This window comes from Talpa occidentalis, unplaced genomic scaffold (assembly GCF_014898055.3).
Source record: "Talpa occidentalis isolate TD23 unplaced genomic scaffold, MPIMG_talOcc4v2.1 talOcc4.7, whole genome shotgun sequence".
Lineage (NCBI taxonomy): Eukaryota > Metazoa > Chordata > Mammalia > Eulipotyphla > Talpidae > Talpa > Talpa occidentalis.
The window spans coordinates 40,296,949-40,315,613 of record NW_023605083.1 but is presented as its reverse complement, the minus strand read 5'-3'; the positions used below and the strand labels follow the sequence as shown (position 1 = coordinate 40,315,613).

Genomic DNA, 18,665 nt, shown 5'->3' with positions numbered 1-18,665 from the left:
CCACTCCTAGGTATTTACCCAAAGGACACAGAAACATCCATTCCAAAGAGCACCTGCACCCCTATGTTTATAGCAGCACTATTTACAATAGCTAAGCTTTGGAAACAGCCCAAATGCCCAAAAATAGATGACTGGATCAAGAAGATGTGGTACATATACACCATGGAATATTATTCAGCATTCAAAAAAATTAAACACATGCAATTTGCAGCAACATGGGTGGCGCTGGAAGGGATCATGCTCAGCGAAATAAGCCAGAAAGAAAAAGAAAAATATCGGACGGTGTGTGTCTAATCTTAACTGTAACCTCACTGCAAAAGGAAGGGTGACTCTGGAATCCACCATCAGAGAAGTTATAGATCTTGTTGACCTTTATATCTTTGTCCTGATTGTTTTCCCATCTATGAAATGAAGGGTATAATTACCATATATATCATATAATCTTTAGATTTATTTTTATACTGTAATTGTATTTATTCTATCTACTGGGGAAGTGAGATGTTTGCAGAGAGTTTAATGGTGGATTCTGTCCATAGAGATATATTCTGATTTGGCCTTTTTTGCTGATTATTGATGTATCTTTACACATGTTGATAATGTATATTTTGTTCCTCATTGTTCAAAAATACTATTTATACTATTGCTTTATTAGGGTGATGCCTAGGATTTAGGTAGAAAGCACAGATGAAACCATAGGATAGGATCTGGCATGCTGTAGGTTACAGGCAAAGATTCAAGGTTATCATTAGAGTTTGTTTAAGATCCCGGATGGACTTTTGTTGACAGGGAATAGAAATATCTCTCATCAGTTACATCCTGCCAATTTCTCTCTAGATTGTGAGAAATCACCAGGTATTCTTTTCCAGTTAGAGAGTTTCAAGTGTCTTTAAGAGGAAGTTATGGATTCTCTCCTGCTGCCCATCTCATGACTTTGCCATGCGTGCCAGGTACTGTCATGTGACCTGCAATGATAGAAAGATGGAAACTCCTTGAAGGCAGAGGCTGCATTTCCTACTTCCTGTTATGGACTCAGTGCTTTGTGGGGAGCCTGGGCCAAGGCAGTTGTTCAAGACATGTTTGTGGATTACAGAAAAATGTCCTCTGGTTCCTTGGGAGGAAAACTTTATAAGGTATCATGAGGTCTTATGTACCCTCAGAGCCCGCTGTGACAGACTGGGATTCACGCATCCACAGGTGTGGGCAGTAAATAGATCATGGTTGAAAAATTAAGCCTTCAGGTAAAAAGGATATTGCAATGTTGGTGCAGTTAATACTAGACTTCCTACCTTTCCTTCTCTCCTTCATCGCCAGCAGAGACATGAACAGCATGAGGTGGGAGAACCAGAGCAGCATGTCCGAGTTCATCCTCCTGGGGCTCCCCATCCGTCCAGAGCAGCAGGGCCTGTTCTTCGCCCTGTTCCTGGGCATGTACCTGACCACGGTACTGGGGAACCTGCTCATCATCCTGCTCATCAGGCTGGACTCGCGCCTCCACACCCTCATGTACTTCTTCCTCAGCCACTTGGCCCTCACTGACATCTCCTTCTCATCTGTCACTGTCCCTAAGATGCTCACGAGCATGCACACTCAGAAACTGTCCATCTCCTATAGGGAATGTATTTCCCAGATGTATTTCTTATTGTTCTTTGCCAGTCTTGACAGTTTCCTTCTAGCAGTGATGGCCTTTGACAGGTACGTGGCCATCTGTCAGCCCCTCCACTACACCACCATCATGAGGCAGGAGCTGTGTGTCTCCTTAGTAGCGGGATCCTGGTTTGTTTGCCTCATCCACTCTCTGTTGCACACTCTGCTCTTGATCCAAGTCTCCTTCTGTGGTGACAGTAACATCCCCAACTTCTTCTGTGACCTCCCTGCACTCCTAAAGATGAGCTGCTCAGACGTGTCCCTCAATGAGTTGGTCATCTTCACTGAGGCAGGATTGCTCTTTACCCTGCCTTTGGGTGGCATCCTGGGCTCCTATGTCCGTATAGGGACCACTGTCCTGAGGGTCCCCTCCACTAAAAGTCTCTTTAAGGCCTTCTCTACCTGTGGCTCCCACCTCCACGTCGTGTCTTTATACTATGGGACCTCTGCAGGAGTTTACTTCTCCTCATCCACTTCCAAAGACAGAGACACGATCGCCTCCGTAATGTACACCGTCGTCACCCCCATGCTGAACCCCTTCATCTACAGCCTGAGGAATAGAGATATAAAACAGACCTTAGAGACGTTTGTCAATAAGATTAAGTTCTTCAAGTGACGAGCTATAAACCATCTGATTTTAGTCACGAACACCATGAGATGTGAGAGGGTAGATAACTTATGTGATAAATATTGTGAGAGGGTAGATAACTCCATATAACTTGGAAAGAACATGCATTCTGCTGTCAGAGATGTTAATGCATCAACTAGGTCAGATTTGGTGTCTTGTTTTGTTCAATATTCATTATCCTCATTACATTTTTCTCCTTTTTTTCTTTTTTTTAACAGAATAAAAATCCAGAAATTTATGAATACTTAAATGATGGCAAAGTAACCACAACCATACATTGAAATAAGGAGAGTCAGTTAATTCTGCTGTTGGGAAAACTGGACAGCCACATGTAAAAGAATGAATTTGGATTGCTTTTTAAGTCCATACACAAAAATAAACACAACATGGATTAATGATTTAGATAAAAAACCTGCAACAGTAAAATGCATAGAAGAAAATATTGGCTATATGTCTCATGACATCAATGATAAATATGTTTTTGGAGACTCAACCCTTATGGAAAGGGAAATACAAGCAAAAAATAATTTAAATCGAGGAGCTACCTCAGATAAAAAGCTTTTACACAGTAAAAGAAAATGTAAGATTAAAAAGCTATCCTAAGAGACAGGAGTAAATATTTATATATTACACAAACTATAAGGGGTAAACATCCAAGATACACAAAAATCTTAGTCAATTTAACAACAAAAAACCCCAAAGAGCCCAATCAGGATTCTACACAGTTATCAAAAATGATAAAAGTCAATAGATACATGGAAAAATATTCACCATTGTTTTTAATAATGGAGCTGCAGGTCAAAATCACAATCACAAAATGAGATATCATTTCACACCCATGAGAATGGCACATATTAAAAGACTCCCAACAACAAATCCTGGAAGGAATGCAAAAAATGAGGAACAGTTTGTTGTTAGGGATATAAACTGGTGCAGCCATTTGGAAAGTGCTCTGGGCTCATCCTAAAAAAAAGTAAAAATGTGGGCCTCCCCGGTGGCGCAGCGGTTGAGCGCTGGGTTGCGAAGCTGCCCGCAGCCTCTGCGGCGCTGGTTCAATCCCCGGCTGCTCCCCGGCCAAGGGAGGAGGGTCCCACATGGCGCGCAGACCTCTCCTGCCGCCCGCTGCTACCCTCAGCAGTGTACTTCGTCCTTCTGCCTGCTCTGCTCCCCGCTCTGGCTCTGGTGAATTCTCTCACCCTCCCACGCTTCTGACTGTACCCAGTGCTTGTATAAATAAATAAATAAATCTTAAAAAAAGAAAGTATATTGCCAGTTGTTGTGGATAATTCTAGACTTCCTTCCTCGCCTTTCCTTCATCCCCGGCAGAGACATGAAGAGTTTGAGGTGGGAGAACCAGAGCAGCATGTCCGAGTTCCTCCTCCTGGGGCTCCCCATCCGTCCAGAGCAGCAGGGTCTGTTCTTTGCCCTGTTCCTGGGCATGTACCTGACCACGGTGCTGGGGAACCTGCTCATCATCCTGCTCATCAGGCTGGACTCGTGCCTCCACACCCCCATGTACTTATTCCACAGCCACTTGGCCTTTGCTGATATCTCCTTCTCATCTGTCACTGTCCCAAAGATGCTCACAAACATACACACTCAGCAACTATCCATCTCCTATAGTGGGTGTATTTCCCAGGTGTATTTCTTTGTGTTCTTTGCTGGTCTTGACAGTTTCCTTCTTGCAGTGATGGCCTTTGACAGGTACATGGCCATCTGTCAGCCCCTCCACTACACCACCATCATGAGGCAGGAGCTGTGTGTCTCCTTAGTAGCGGGATCCTGGTTTGTTTGCCTCATCCACTCTCTGTTGCACACTCTGCTCTTGATCCAAGTGTCCTTCTGTGCTGACAATACCATCCCCCACTTCTTCTGTGACCTCTCTGCACTCCTGAAGATGAGCTGCTCAGACGTGTCCCTCAATGAGTTGGTCATCTTAACTGAGGGAGGATTGCTGTTCACCTTGTGTGTGGGTGGCATCCTGGGCTCCTATGTCCGTATAGGGACCACTGTCCTGAGTGTCCCCTCCACTAAAAGTCTCTTTAAAGCTTTCTCTACCTGTGGCTCCCACCTTCTCGTTGTATCTTTATACTATGGGACAGCTGCAGGACTTTACTTCTCCTCATCGTCCACCTCCAGAGACAAAGACATGATCGCCTCTATGATGTACATGGTCGTCACCCCCATGCTGAACCCGTTCATCTACAGCCTGAGGAATAGAGATATAAAACAGGCCTTAGAGGCATTTGTCAATAAGGTGAACTTCTTCAAGTGATGACCTGTAAATCATCTGATTTTAGTCACAAACACCATAAGCTGTATCTCCTAAAATTATGTGAGAAGGTTGATAACTCCATGTAACTTGAAAAGAACATGCATTCTGCTGTCAGAGATGTTAATGCATCATCTAGGTCAGATCTGGTAACTTGGTTTGTTAAATATTCTTTATCCTCATTACTTTGTTGTGCTTTTTTTTCAACTCTTACAAGTTACGTGCAAAATCTTATAAAAATATTTCACAGTTACAAATGTGTGTTGGCTTCTACTTTGAGATATGTCACTGTTCATGCATGTATTTTTTCTGTTATGTTATGAAGACACAGATCTAGCTTCATGATCTGCTGCTAGTGGACTGATGTTACGTGATGGGGGCTGAACAAGCTTGCCTCATCTTCAAGTTGATGGTTCACAGCTCTTCCCACCTCTACAAAGACATGGTGGTAGATTGAAGTCAGCTCTATTGGGAATACCTACACTATGGAATGGGAACATCTGTGATGGGGCTCTTTTTAAGTTAAAAGATACTGTAATTGTCGATGTATATTTTTGCTCCTCCACAGATACCCATATTCCACCACCATCCACCAAACCACCTATGCCAGTGCCCTCGCCCCTCACCGCACTCACTGCTCACACCCCTTGCTTTCTCCCCTAACAAATAATGTTTTTTCCCTAGTTCAAGATCATGTTTTTTGCTATATTTTGCCAGTATATGCTTTTGGTTATTTATATTCCACAGATAAGTAAAACCACCCATACCTGCCTTTCATTTTAGAACCGTCCACCAGGATTGTATTGAATATTATATATATATGTAATATATATATATATATATATTTCTTTGGGTAGCATGTAAATTAATGTAAATTTTTCCAATCCATATATATATATATATATATGTATATGTATATATATTTGGATGGGGAACAACCAGGTATAGACCTGAGGAACAAGGGTGAAAGAATTCTTGAGAGACAATGTGGAGGACAGAGCAGGCAGATTTATTGAAGCACACTGCTAAAGGTAGGAACAGGTAAGGCAGGAGATGTCTGCTATGCCCATTCCATAATTCTCTTAATAATGTCTTATAGTTCTCATTGTATGGATCCTTCATCTCCTTTGTAAAGTTACTGCTAGGTATTCTGTTCTTTCTGTGTACTTGTGAATGGGATTATTTTCTTCGTTTTTTTTCTCTTCTAACCTATTGTTTGCATATAGACAGCAACAGACTTTTCAAATTATAAATCAACGAATTGTCATTCATTCATATCAGTACTGTAGCAACATGAGTAATAATATATTTACATCTCCTTTCTTGGAATATACAGTAAGAACTGACATATATGGTGCTCTCACGTGGTAAGAACTGACATTTATGATGCTCTTACGTGTATTTGCAGGAATGTTCTAATATAACTTTAATAAAAACTTCATACTGATGGTACTCTGATTATCTGCACTTTAAAGTGAAACAAGGTTGAAACAACTTGTGAAACAAGATTGTAGAAGGTACATGTTCAGAGCCACCAAAAATGGCAGGCAGAGCCCAGCATCCAGTGCTGTCCCACCAGGGCATTGGCCACATGGGTGTTAGAAGTTGGGAGTTAGAAGATCCTGCTTCCCAACTAGGTCTCTGGGCAACCCAGAGTGTCCCTGTACCCGAGACACCTCCCAGGTGTTTCCCCAGTTTAGTCTCTTTGGCCTCTGCACAGGCTCCTCCCCAGGGTCTGATAGGAACTGCAGCAATTAACTGCAGACAGTTTATCACCAGTGTATAGGGAATATTTCTTTGTCCTCTCATGGTTTGTAAAATGGCATCCTCCTGCTATTATTTTGAAGTTCAAGGGCAGACACAAAAAGTCAGGAGGTCATAGGCTCAGGGAGATTTGCTTCGTATTTTTTGCCTGGTGTCCACCACAGCAGCTGAGAACACAGACACTAATTAGAAGGTCATAGACTTAGCAAGAATGGCAGGTCAGAGTGTGCTGTAAATTCTAAGAGGAAAAAAAATGTTTCTTCCTATGGATTCCTTATGGGTCTTTGCTTGTAATGTAGATAAAAATATGTCTCCTGCAAGAATTTTGCATGTACCTACATATTTACACATACATATCTGAGACAGAGATTGAAAAGACGGTAAGGAAGAGACAGAGAGACGGACACAAGAGACAGAGGTAAAATGACACGAGGTGATTCTTTGCCTCTCTTTGGCCCAGAGCTCAAGCACCTACTGGGTTCCCAATAGGCAAGTGGGCACCACTGCTGGGTGTGACCTGCAGTCTCTTAACCAGTCCTTTGGTTTCCAGTATCTGCCCTCCCTGCTGCATGACTCCCCCATGTTCATCTCTGGCTACTCAGCACAGGTAAGGAAAGAGACTGCAGGGTGTAAAGAGAGATGTGCTCCCCACTCTGGAGCAGGGATCCTGCCTTTATCCCTGAGCAGCAGGGGAAGGATCTAAAATCGTTACAGAATCAAGTAGTAGGTGTGATGTGGCTTTTGTTTATGGCAAAACTGACATATGCATGTCACTCCAAGGTGTAGTGTGTGTGGTTGTGTTTTGATGTTTTCATTATCAGCAGTGTTTCTGTGGGGCAGTGTCCATGGCATGGGGCTCACGCGCATTCTTCACTGACCCCTTAGTGGCCATGCACAGTGGTCATGCTCTGCATTGAGAGGGTCACTCAGGTCACCCCACTGGGCAGGTGTCACATACTGATGGATGGGACCACAGTGCCTGCAGCATGTCCATTGGGGTGCAGTCCTCATCTAGCCCTTAAGTTTGCTCTCTGTCATTCAGATCCCATCTGGAAAAAGAGGGTAACTACTCCCACATACAGTGCTTTTCTGAGGAGTAATGGGACAATGCAAATGGACTACCCAGGACGTCACCTGGCTCGTGATTGTTGCTCAGAAGAGAGGAGGATTTTTATTCTGTTTCCCCAAACCAGTGCCAGTGTGATGGAGACCCCCACTTTGCTGCTGTCTGGGGCAGGGCAAGTAGAAGCCTAAGAATGGAGGCCCCTGCACACCCCTTACACACTGCAGCACACGGCCTGATCCATCCAGAGTTGGGGACCCAGAACCTTCCTCACAAGCCCTGCCCCAATCAAGGTCCCATTTGGTCCAGTTAGTTCCTGCTTGTTTCCTCTGTTTCTCAGTGAGGCTGAGAACCTTTCCTATGTTCTCAGGGAGAACCAGAGTGGGCAGCCAGGCCTCCACATGCGGCGCCAGACACTGTCCTGTTGGTGGCCGTGAACCATGAGAGCCCTCAGCAAGTTCATGGTCCCTGAGTAGGTCTCGCTGTCCTGCTCCCTGCTTGACAGATTCAGTGAGGATCCCTCTTCAGTGTGTGTGTGTGTGTGTGTGTGTGTGTGTGTGTGTGTGTGTGTGTGTGTCTAATCTTAACTCCAACCTAACTGCAAAAGGAAGGGTGAGTCTGGAATCCACCATCAGAGAACTTAGAGACCTTGTTGACCTTTATATCTTTGTCCTGATTGTTTTCCCAACTATGAAATGAAGGGCATAATTACCATATATGTCATATAATCTCTAGATTTATATTGTATTTATATTTATTCTATCTACTGGGGAAGTGAGATTTTGCAGAGAGTTAATGGTGGATTCCATCCATAGAGATATATTCTGATTTGGCCTTTTTTTGCTGATCATTGATGTATCTTTGCACATGTAGGTAATGTATATTTTGTTCCTCAAGGTTAAAAAATACGATTTATACTATTGCTTTATTAGCGCGATGCCTGTATTTAGGTAGAAAGCACATATGAAACCATAGGATAGGGCCTGGCATGCTGTAGGTTACAGACAAAGATTTGAGGTTATTATTAGAGTTTGTTTAAGATTCCGGATGGACTTTTGTTGACAGGGACTAGAAATATCTCTCATCAGTTACATCCTGCCAATTTCTCTCTAGATTGTGAGAAATCACCAGGTATTCTTTTCCAGTTAGAGAGTTTCAAATCTCTTTAAGAGGAAGTTATGGATTCTCACCTGCTGCCCATCTTATGACTTTGCCATGCGTGCCAGGTACTGTCATGTGACCTGCAATGATAGAAAGGTGGAAACTCCTTGAAAGCAGAGGCTGCATTTCCTGCTTGCTGTTATGGACTCAGTGCTTTGTGGGGAGCCTGGGCCAAGGCAGCTGTTCAAGACATGTTTGTGGAATACAGAAAAATGCCCTCTGGTTCCTTGGGAGGAAAACTACGTAGGGTATCATGAAGTCTTACGTACACTCAGAACCCGCTGTGACAGACTGGGATTCAGGCATCCACAGGTGTGGGCATTAAATAGATCAGTGTTGAAAAATCATGCCTTCAAGTAAAAAGGATATTGCAATGTTGGTGCAGTTATTACTAGACTTCCTACCTCTTCTTCTCTCCTTCATCGCCAACAGAGACATGAGCAGCATGAGATGGGAGAACCAGAGTAGCATGTCCGAGTTCATCCTCCTGGGGCTCCCCATCCATCGAGGGCAGCAGGGTCTGTTCTTCATCCTGTTCCTGGGCATGTACCTGACCACAGTGCTGGGGAACCTGCTCATCATCCTGCTCATCAGGCTGGACTCGCGCCTCCACACCCCCATGTACTTCTTCCTCAGCCACTTGGCCTTCTCTGATGTCTCCTTCTCATCTGTCACTGTCCCAAAGATGCTCACGAACATGCACACTCAGCAACTGTCCATCTCCTATAGAGGATGTATTTCCCAGGTGTATTTCTTTGTGTTCTTTGCCAGTCTTGACAGTTTCCTTCTAGCAGTGATGGCCTTTGACAGGTACGTGGCCATCTGTCAGCCCCTCCACTACACCACCATCATGAGGCAGGAGCTGTGTGTCTCCTTAGTAGCGGGATCCTGGTTTGTTTGCCTCATCCACTCTCTGTTGCACACTCTGCTCTTGATCCAAGTCTCCTTCTGTGGTGACAGTAACATTCCCAACTTCTTCTGTGACCTCCCTGCACTCCTAAAGATGAGCTGCTCAGACGTGTCCCTCAATGAGTTGGTCATCTTCACTGAGGCAGGATTGCTCTTTACCCTGCCTTTGGGTGGCATCCTGGGCTCCTATGTCCGTATAGGGACCACTGTCCTGAGGGTCCCCTCCACTAAAAGTCTCTTTAAGGCCTTCTCTACCTGTGGCTCCCACCTCCTCGTCATGTCTTTATACTATGGGACCTCTGCAGGAGTTTACTTCTCCTCATCCACTTCCAAAGACAGAGACACGATCGCCTCCGTAATGTACACCGTCGTCACCCCCATGCTGAACCCTTCATCTACAGCCTGAGGAATAGAGATATAAAACAGACCTTAGAGACGTTTGTCAATAAGATTAAGTTCTTCAAGTGACGAGCTATAAACCATCTGATTTTAGTCACGAACACCATGAGATGTGAGAGGGTAGATAACTTATGTGATAAATATTGTGAGAGGGTAGATAACTCCATATAACTTGGAAAGAACATGCATTCTGCTGTCAGAGATGTTAATGCATCAACTAGGTCAGATTTGGTAACTTGTTTTGTTCAATATTCATTATCCTCATTGCATTGTTCTCCTTCTTTTCTTTTTTTTTAACAGAATAAAAATCCAGAAATTTATGAATACTTAAATGATGGCAAAGTAACCACAACCATACATTGAAATAAGGAGAGTCAGTTAATTCTGGTGTTGGGAAAACTGGACAGCCACATGTAAAAGAATGAATTTGGATTACTTTCTAAGTCCATACACAAATTTAAACACAACATGGATTAAAGATTTAGATTAAAAACCTGCAACAATAGAATGCATAGAAGAAAATATTGGCTATGTGTCTCATGACATCAATGATAAATATGTTTTTGGAGACTCAACCCTTATGGAAAGGGAAATACAAGGAAAAAATAATTTAAAATGAGGAGCTACCTCAGATAAAAAGCTTTTACACAGTGAAAGAAAATATAAGATTAAAAAGCTATCCTAAGGGACAGGAGTAAATATTTATATATTACAGAAACTACAAGGGGTAAATATCCAAGATACACAAAAATCTTAGTCAATTTAACAACAAAAAACCCCAAAGAGCCCAATCAGGATTCTACACAGTTATCAAAAATGATAAAAGTCAATAGATACATGGAAAAATATTCACCATTGTTTCTAATAATGGAGCTGCAGGTCAAAATCACAATCACAAAATGAGACATCATTTCACACCCATGAGAATGGCACATATTAAAAAGAGTCCCAACAACAAATCCTGGAAGGAATGCAAAAAATGAGGGACAATTTGTTGCTAGGGATATAAACTGGTGCAGCCATTTGGAAAGTGCTCTGGACTCATCCTAAAAAAAAGTAAAAATGTGGGCCTCCCCGGTGGCGCAGCGGTTGAGCGCTGGGTTGCGAAGCAGCCCGCGGCCTCTGCGGTCGCTGGTTCGATCCCTGGCTGCTCCCCGGCCACCAGAGGAGGGTCCCACATGGCGCTCAGACCTCTCCTGCTTCATCCGCTGCTCCCCTCAGCAGTGTACTTCGGTCCTTCTGCCTGCTCTGCTCCCTGCTCTGGCTCTGGTGAATTCTCTCACCCTCCTGCGCTTCTGACTGTACCCGGTACATGTGTAAACAAACAAACAAACAAATAAATGAATGAATAAAATATATGCGTCTTAAAAAAAAAAAAGTAAAAATGAAAATTCCATATAATCCAGCAATTTCACTACCAGGTTACTACCCAAAGAATACAAGAATGCTAATTCAAAGGAATATGCATTTTTATATTAATTACCGTCCTATAGGTGCAAGTGCACCTAAATGCCCAGTAGAAAGGAGTACATGAAGAAGATGTGGTGTATGTACACAATAGAATACTGCTCAGCTATAAAAGATGAAATTTTGACATATGCAACAACATAGAGGGAACTGGAGGGGATTATGCTAAATTAGTCAGAAAGATTAAAACTGGATGGTTTTGTTTACATGTGGAAAATAGGAAAACAAAACGAAGGAACTGTTAATACCAAACCAAACACAAACAATAGAAATATGACCATACAATTGAAGCTGCTAGAGGGGGAGGGAGAACCAGAGAGGGAGGAGCTGTGAACAATCAACTTGAAGATGAGGCAGAGCTGGTCACCCCCCACCAAATAAATCCAGTCCACTGGGAGCAGATCACGAAGCTAGATCTGTGTCTTCATAACATAACAGAAAAAATACACACGTGAACAGTGACAGATCTCCAAAGTAGAAGGCCACACACATTTGCAATTGTGTGAAATATTTTTAAAAGATTTTGCACATAACTTTCAAGAGATGAAAAAAAGCAGAACCAGATTTACCTCAATAAAAATAAGCAAACAAATAAATAAATGCAAACATCATGGGGGAAAAAAGAGGGAAGGATAAGGGAGTAAAGGGCCTAGACCCAGGTAAATCTGGTTCTCCTTTTTTTCATCTCCTGCTAAGGGGAGCAGCGGACGAGGCAGGAGAGGTTTGCCATGCCATGTGGGAATCTCCCTGGCTGGGCAGGAATCAAACCTGCGCTGCAGAGAGGGCGGACAGCTTCACAGCAGGCTGCTAAACCCACCTGGCACCGAGAAGGCCCTGTTTTGGGTTTTTGTTGGCAGGTCAAATGGGTTCTTGTATACCTTACATATGATCCCTTATTAGTTGTGTAATATGTAAATATATTCTCCCACTTAGTAGACTGTCTTTTTAATATGCTAGTATTTTCTTTTACTGTATAAATGTTTTTAATTTCCTTTAGTTCTAATTATTTACTTTTGTTGTATTTTCCCTTGTTGTAGGAGTCAATTCCCTGTAGATGTTTGCATGGTCGATGTGATCACGTGTCATCTCTGTTGTCTTCTTTGTATTTTATGGCTTGGGATCTTATATCCAAATATTTCATTGATTTTTAATTTATTGATATGCTGTTTATATGTTCGCTTACATTATTGCATTTGTTTTAGGGATTATCATTTCAAATCTCTACAAATATATGTTTTCACTCCATAACTACCATCAGGATTTTATTCAATCTATATATTTCTTGGGGAGTATGTCTATGTTAGTAATGTAAATTCTTCCAATCAATATCATCTTTTTATGGTGGGGAGAATCGGGTGTATGCCAGACAAGCATGGGTGAAAAATTCATCAGAGACAGAGTGAAAAATTGAACAGGCAGATTTATTGAAACATACTGATAAGAGCAGCAACAGGTGAGACAGGAGAGGTCTGCTGAGCCCCAATCCATAATTCTCTTAATAATGCCTTATGGTTTCATTGTGTGGATCCTTCACCTCCTTTTTTAAGTTTACTCCTAGGAATTCTATTCTGTCTGTGTAATTGTGAATGAGATGATTTTCTTCATTTTTATCTCTTCTAACATATTCTTTGCATATAGAACTGCAACTGACTTTCAAATTATAAATAAACTAACTGACTCATTCATTCATATCAATACTATATCAGCATCAATGATCATATATTTACTTCTTCTTTCTTGGAATAGACATAAAGACCTAGCACTAATGTGTTCTTAACAGGAATGATCTCATATAACTTTAGTAAAAACTTCATACTGACTATACTGTGATTATCTGCCCTTTAAAGTAAAACAAGGTTAAAACAACTTAAGAAACAATCTTGAGGAGAGAAGTTACTTGACATGTTGAGTGCAACAATGAATGACAGGCAGCGCCCAGCATGCCGTGCTGTCTGACCAGGGCATTGGCCACATGGGCATTGAAAGATGATTAAGTTATCCTGCTTCACATCTGGATCTATGGGCAACCCAGAGTGTCCCTGCACCAGAGACACCCTCCCAGGTGGCTCCCAGTGTCCCTTTGGCTTCTGCACAGGCTCCTCCCCACGATCTGACAGGAATTGTGGGCAATTAGACTACGCACATTTTTCCACCAAGAGTTTAGGGACTATTTCTTTGTTCTCTTGTGGTTTATAAAATAGCATCCTCCTGGCTATTGCTCTGGAGTTCAAGGGCAGACACAGAGTCAGGAGGTCAGAGGCTCACAGAGATTTGCTTTGTGCTTTTTGCCTGGTGTCCACAACAGAAGCTGAAGACACAGACGTTGATTAGACGTCATTGACTTAGCAAGAATGGCAGGTCAGACTGTGCTGTGAATTCAAAGAGGAAAAAAAATAATGTTTCTCCTATGGATTCCTTATGGGTCTTTGCTTGTAATGATGTAGGTAAAAATATGTCTCCTGCCAGAATTTTGTATGTACATACATATTTATACATACATAGACTGAGAGACAGAGATTGAAAATGACCGAGGTAGAGACAGAGACAGAGACAGAGCTCTCGGGCCCAGAGCTCAAGCATTAACTGGGTCTGCATTAGCCAAGTGGAGACCACTTCTGGGTGTGATCTGCAGTCTCTTAACCAGTCCTTTGATCTCAAACACTTGCCCTCCCTGCTGCATAACTCCCGCATGTTCATCTGCCTTCTCCTACAGGTAAGTAAAGAGACTGCAGATGGTAGAGAGGGAAGATGTGCTCCCCGCTCTGGAGCAGGGGTTCCTGCATTTATCCATGAGCAGTAGAGGAAGGAGGATGAAATTGCTAGAGTCAAGTGGTAGCTGTGATGTTGCTTTTTGTTTATAACAAAACTAACATATGCATTCACCCAAGTTTTAATGTGTGCGGTTGTGTTTTGATGTTTTCATTACAGGCAGAGTTTCTGGGGGGCACTGTCCACAGCATGGGCCCCGCGTGCCATCCTCACTGACACTTTAGTGGCCGTTCATAAGGGTCATGCTCTGCATTGAGAAGAAGGGTCACTCGGGGCTCCCCCTCTTGGCAGGTGTCACATACTAATGGATGGGAGCTCAGTGCCTGCTCAGTTTCCAATGGAGCCCACTCACAGTCTGGCCCTTATGTTTGCTCTCTGACATTGAGACCCCTCCCTGGGAAAGGAGGATAACTACTCCCACATACTTGCTATTCTGAGGAATAAATGAGCCAGTGCAAACAGGCTATCCAGCATCTCACCTGGCTCATGATTGGTGCTCAGAAGAGATGAGGGTTTTTATTATGATTCCCAAGCTGATGTCTGTGTGATGGAGACCACCACTTCACTGCTGTCTGGGGCAGGACGAGTGTAAGTCTAAGAACAGGGGCCTCTGCACGCCCCTCACACCCTGGAGAACACAGCCTGATTACTCCAGGGCTGGAGACCTAGAACCTTCCTCACAAATGAACCCCCACCACCTCCACCGAATCAAGGACCCAGTTGGTCCAGTTGGTTCCTCCTTGTTTCCTCTGTTTCTCAGTGAGGCTGACACAGCACATGTGAATGGGGAGCCAGGCCTCCACATAGGGGTCCAGACACTGTCCTCTCGGTGACCGTGAACCCAGATAAGCAAAGCCCTCAGCCAGTTCATGGTCCCTGAGTAGGCCTTGCTGTCCTGCACCCCTGCTTGAGAGAGTCAGTGCGGATGCTGCCTCATTGTGTGTGTGTGTGTGTGTGTCTTATCCTAACTAAGCTCTCTGCCAAAGGAAGGGTGCATCTGGAATCCACCGTTAGAGAACTAAGAGACCTCATTGGTCGTGGTATCTTTGTCGTGAGTCTTTTCACATTTCTGAAATGAAGGGTATATTTACCTTATCTATCATAAAATCTCCAGTATACATTAATTATTTGAAAATAAAGTATGTGAAAGCACTTTGTAAATGTGCTTACTGGTGTATGATGCACCAGTAATGACTGTTAACTCTTGGGCAGAGGAATGACAAATGACATCACACCACATGTCTCCTTATTCTAACTGCTAGGAGTGTGACATGTATGCAGAGGGTTAAAAGCTGGAATCCAGACAGAGAGATATATTGTGATTTAGCCTTTTTTGCTGATTATTGATGTATCTTTGCACACTTAGAATATGTTTATTTTGTTCCTCATAGGTAAAATTGTATTTTTTAAAGATTTATTTATATATACAAGAACTGGGGTACAAGCCAGAGGCGTCGGAGGGTGAGAGAATTCACCAGAGACAGAGCAAGGAGCAGAACAGGCAGAGGGACTTATACACTGCCGAGGTGAGCAGCGGGCATGACAGGAGAGGTCTGCTGCACCATGTTGGAATCTCCCTGGCCAGCCGAGAATCCCCACTGCAGAGGCTGCGGACAGCTTCACAGCCTGTGCTCAATCCGCTGCGCCACCGGGGAGGCCTTGAAATAGGATTTATACTGTTGCTTTATTAGGGCTACGCCTAGGATTTAGGTAGAAAGTGCATATGAGGGCCTCCCCGGTGGCGCAGCGGTTGAGCGCTGGGTTGAGAAGCTGCCCGCGGCCTCTGCAGCGCCCGTTTGATCCCCGGCTGCTCCCGGGCCACCGGAGGAGGGTCCCACATGGCGCGCAGACCTCTCCTGCCGCCCACTGCTCCCCTCAGCAGTGTACTTCGGTCCTTCTGTCTGCTCTGCTCCCCGCTCTGGCTCTGGTGAGTTCTCTCACCCTCCCGCGCTTCTGACTGTACCCAGTGCTTGTATAAATAAATAAACAAATCTTTAAAAAAAAAAGAAAGAAAGAAAGAAAGAAAGTGCATATGAAACCACAGGGATTGGTCTGGCATGCTGTAGGTTAAAGACAAAGATTTGACATTATTAGAGTTTGCTTAGGATCCTAGATGGACTTTTGTTGACCTGAATAGCAGTATCTGTGATCAGTTACATCCTGCCAGTTTCACTCTAACTTATGGGAAATCACTAGCTATTAATTTTCAGTTTAGATTGTGTAGGTTTCTTCAAGAGGAAATCTTCTCTCCTGCTGCCCATCTCATGACTTTGCCATGCGTGCCAGGTACTGTCATGTGACCTGCAATGATAGAAAGATGGAAACTCCTTGAAGGCAGAGGCTGCATTTCCTGCTTGCTGTTATGGACTCAGTGCTTTGTGGGCGGCCTGGGCCAGGACAGTTGTTCAAGACATATTTGAGGAATAGAGAAAACTGCCCTCTGGTTCCTGGAAGGAAAACTTTGTAGGGTATCCTGAGGTCTTATGTGCCTTCACAGCCCACTGTGACAGACTGGGATTCACGCATCCACAGGTGTGGGCAGTAAATAGATCATGGTTGAAAAATCATGCCTTCAGGTAAAAAGGATATTGCAATATTGGTGCAGTTAATACTAGACTTCCTACCTCTTCTCTCCTTCATCGCCAACAGAGACATGAGCAGCATGAGGTGGGAGAACCAGAGCAGCGTGTCCGAGTTCCTCCTCCTGGGGCTCCCCATCCATCCAGAGCAGCAGGGCCTGTTCTTCGCCCTGTTCCTGGGCATGTACCTGACCACGGTGCTGGGGAACCTGCTCATCATCCTGCTCATCAGGCTGGACTCGCGCCTCCACACCCCCATGTACTTCTTCCTCAGCCACTTGGCCTTCTCTGATGTCTCCTTCTCATCTGTCACTGTCCCTAAGATGCTCATAAACATGCACACTCAGAAACTGTCCATCTCCTATAGAGGATGTATTTCCCAGATGTATTTCTTTTTGTTCTTTGCTTGTCTTGACACTTTCCTTCTTGCAGTGATGGCCTTTGACAGGTACGTGGCCATCTGTCAGCCCCTCCACTACACCACCATCATGAGGCAGGAGCTGTGTGTCTCCTTAGTAGCGGGATCCTGGTTTGTTTGCCTCATCCACTCTCTGTTGCACACTCTGCTCTTGATCCAAGTGTCCTTCTGTGGTGACAGTAACATCCCCAACTTCTTCTGTGACCTCTCTGCACTCGTAAAGATGAGCTGCTCAGACGTGTCCCTCAATGAGTTGGTCATCTTCACTGAGACAGGATTGCTCTTTACCCTGTCTTTGGGTGGCATCCTGGGCTCCTATGTCCGTATAGGGAGGACTGTCCTGAGGGTCCCCTCCACTAAAAGTCTCTTTAAAGCCTTTTCTACCTGTGGCTCCCACCTTCTTGTTGTGTCTTTATACTATGGGACCGCTGCAGGAGTTTACTTCTCCTCATCATCCACCTCCAGAGAAAAAGACACGATCGCCTCTGTGATGTACATGGTCGTCACCCCCATGCTGAACCCCTTCATCTACAGCCTGAGGAACAGAGATATAAAACAGGCCTTAGAGACATTTGTCAATAAGGTGAACTTCTTCAAGTGACGACATGTAAATCATTTGATTTGGTCATGAATGCCATGAGATGTATCTCCTAAAATTATTTGAGAGGTTAGATAACTTCATGTAACTTGAAAAGAACATACGTTCTGCTGTCAGAGATGTTAATGCATCAACTAGGTCAGATTTGGTAACTTGGTTTGTTAAATATTCATTATCCTCATTGCATTGTTCTCCTTTTCTTATCATCTCTTGCAAGTTATGTGCAAAATCTTTTAAAAATATTTCACACCATTCCAAATGTCTGTTGCCTTCTACTTTGTAGATATGTCACTGTTCATGTGTGTGTTTTCTCTGTTATGTTATGAAGACACAGAACTGGCTTCATGATCTGCTCCCAGTGGACGGATTTATTTGGTGGGGGGTGACCAGGTTTGCCTCATCTTCAAGTTGATTGTTCACAGCTCTTCCCAACTCTAGGATGACATGTTGGTAGATTGCAGTCAGCTGTAATGGGAACACTTACACTATGGAACATCTGTGACAGGGCTCTTTTTAATTTAAAAGTTATTGAAATTGTGGATGTATATTTTTTCTCCTCCCCACGAGCCCATATTCCAGCACCATCCACCAAACCACCCATGCCAATGCCCCAGCCCTACCCCCATTCACTGCTCACACCACCTTGTTGTCTCTGATAACAAATAATGTTTTTTTCCCTTAGTTCAAGATGATTTTTTTTTTTGCTGTATTTTGTCAGTATATGCTGTTTGGTTATTTATATTCCATAGATAATTAAAACCACCCAGTATCTGCCTTTCATCTTATGGCTTATTTCACTTACCATCACCACCTTGAGGCCATACACGTTGCGCTGTGTAGTATTCCACCAAGCACATGTATTCTACAATTTCTTTACCTATTTGTCTGTCAATGGGCACTTAGGTTGGTTCCATGACTGGCACTTGTGGCCAGCACTGCTATGAGTATACGGGTGCATAAGTCTTTTTGTATTAGAGGTTTCATATCTAGGGTA

The 18,665-nt window shown here is 43.6% G+C and overlaps 2 protein-coding genes across 3 annotated transcripts; both read left to right on the top strand.

Moving 5' to 3' along the window:
* Window positions 1-1,327: 1,327 nt before the first annotated feature.
* LOC119231025 (olfactory receptor 1J4-like) lies at window positions 1,328-4,547 on the top strand. The gene is made up of 2 exons (XM_037492643.2): window positions 1,328-1,822; window positions 3,609-4,547. Exons 1-2 carry the CDS (start codon window positions 1,328-1,330, stop codon window positions 4,545-4,547), a joined length of 1,434 nt encoding a protein of 477 aa, XP_037348540.1.
* A 4,430-nt stretch (window positions 4,548-8,977) lies between these two features.
* Window positions 8,978-17,674, top strand: LOC119230964 (olfactory receptor 1J4-like). Of its 2 annotated transcripts, XM_037492554.1 has the most exons (3): window positions 8,978-9,472; window positions 11,635-11,636; window positions 16,738-17,674. In XM_037492554.1, the coding sequence occupies exons 1-3, from the start codon at window positions 8,978-8,980 to the stop codon at window positions 17,672-17,674; spliced, it is 1,434 nt and encodes a 477-aa protein (XP_037348451.1). The 2 variants fall into 2 exon arrangements, with proteins under 2 accessions (XP_037348451.1, XP_037348452.1); XM_037492555.1 differs by lacking the exons at window positions 8,978-9,472; window positions 11,635-11,636 and having other exon boundaries at window positions 16,730-17,674.
* Window positions 17,675-18,665: the final 991 nt, after the last annotated feature.

Coding starts and splice junctions, on each gene's coding strand:
- LOC119231025 (XM_037492643.2), top strand. CDS start 1,328: ATGAGGTGGGAGAACCAGAGCAGCATGTCCGAGTTCATCCTCCTGGGG. Junction 1,823..3,608: donor ACACTCTGCTCTTGATCCAA/GTCTCCTTCTGT, acceptor AGAGACATGAAG/AGTTTGAGGTGGGAGAACCA.
- LOC119230964 (XM_037492554.1), top strand. CDS start 8,978: ATGAGATGGGAGAACCAGAGTAGCATGTCCGAGTTCATCCTCCTGGGG.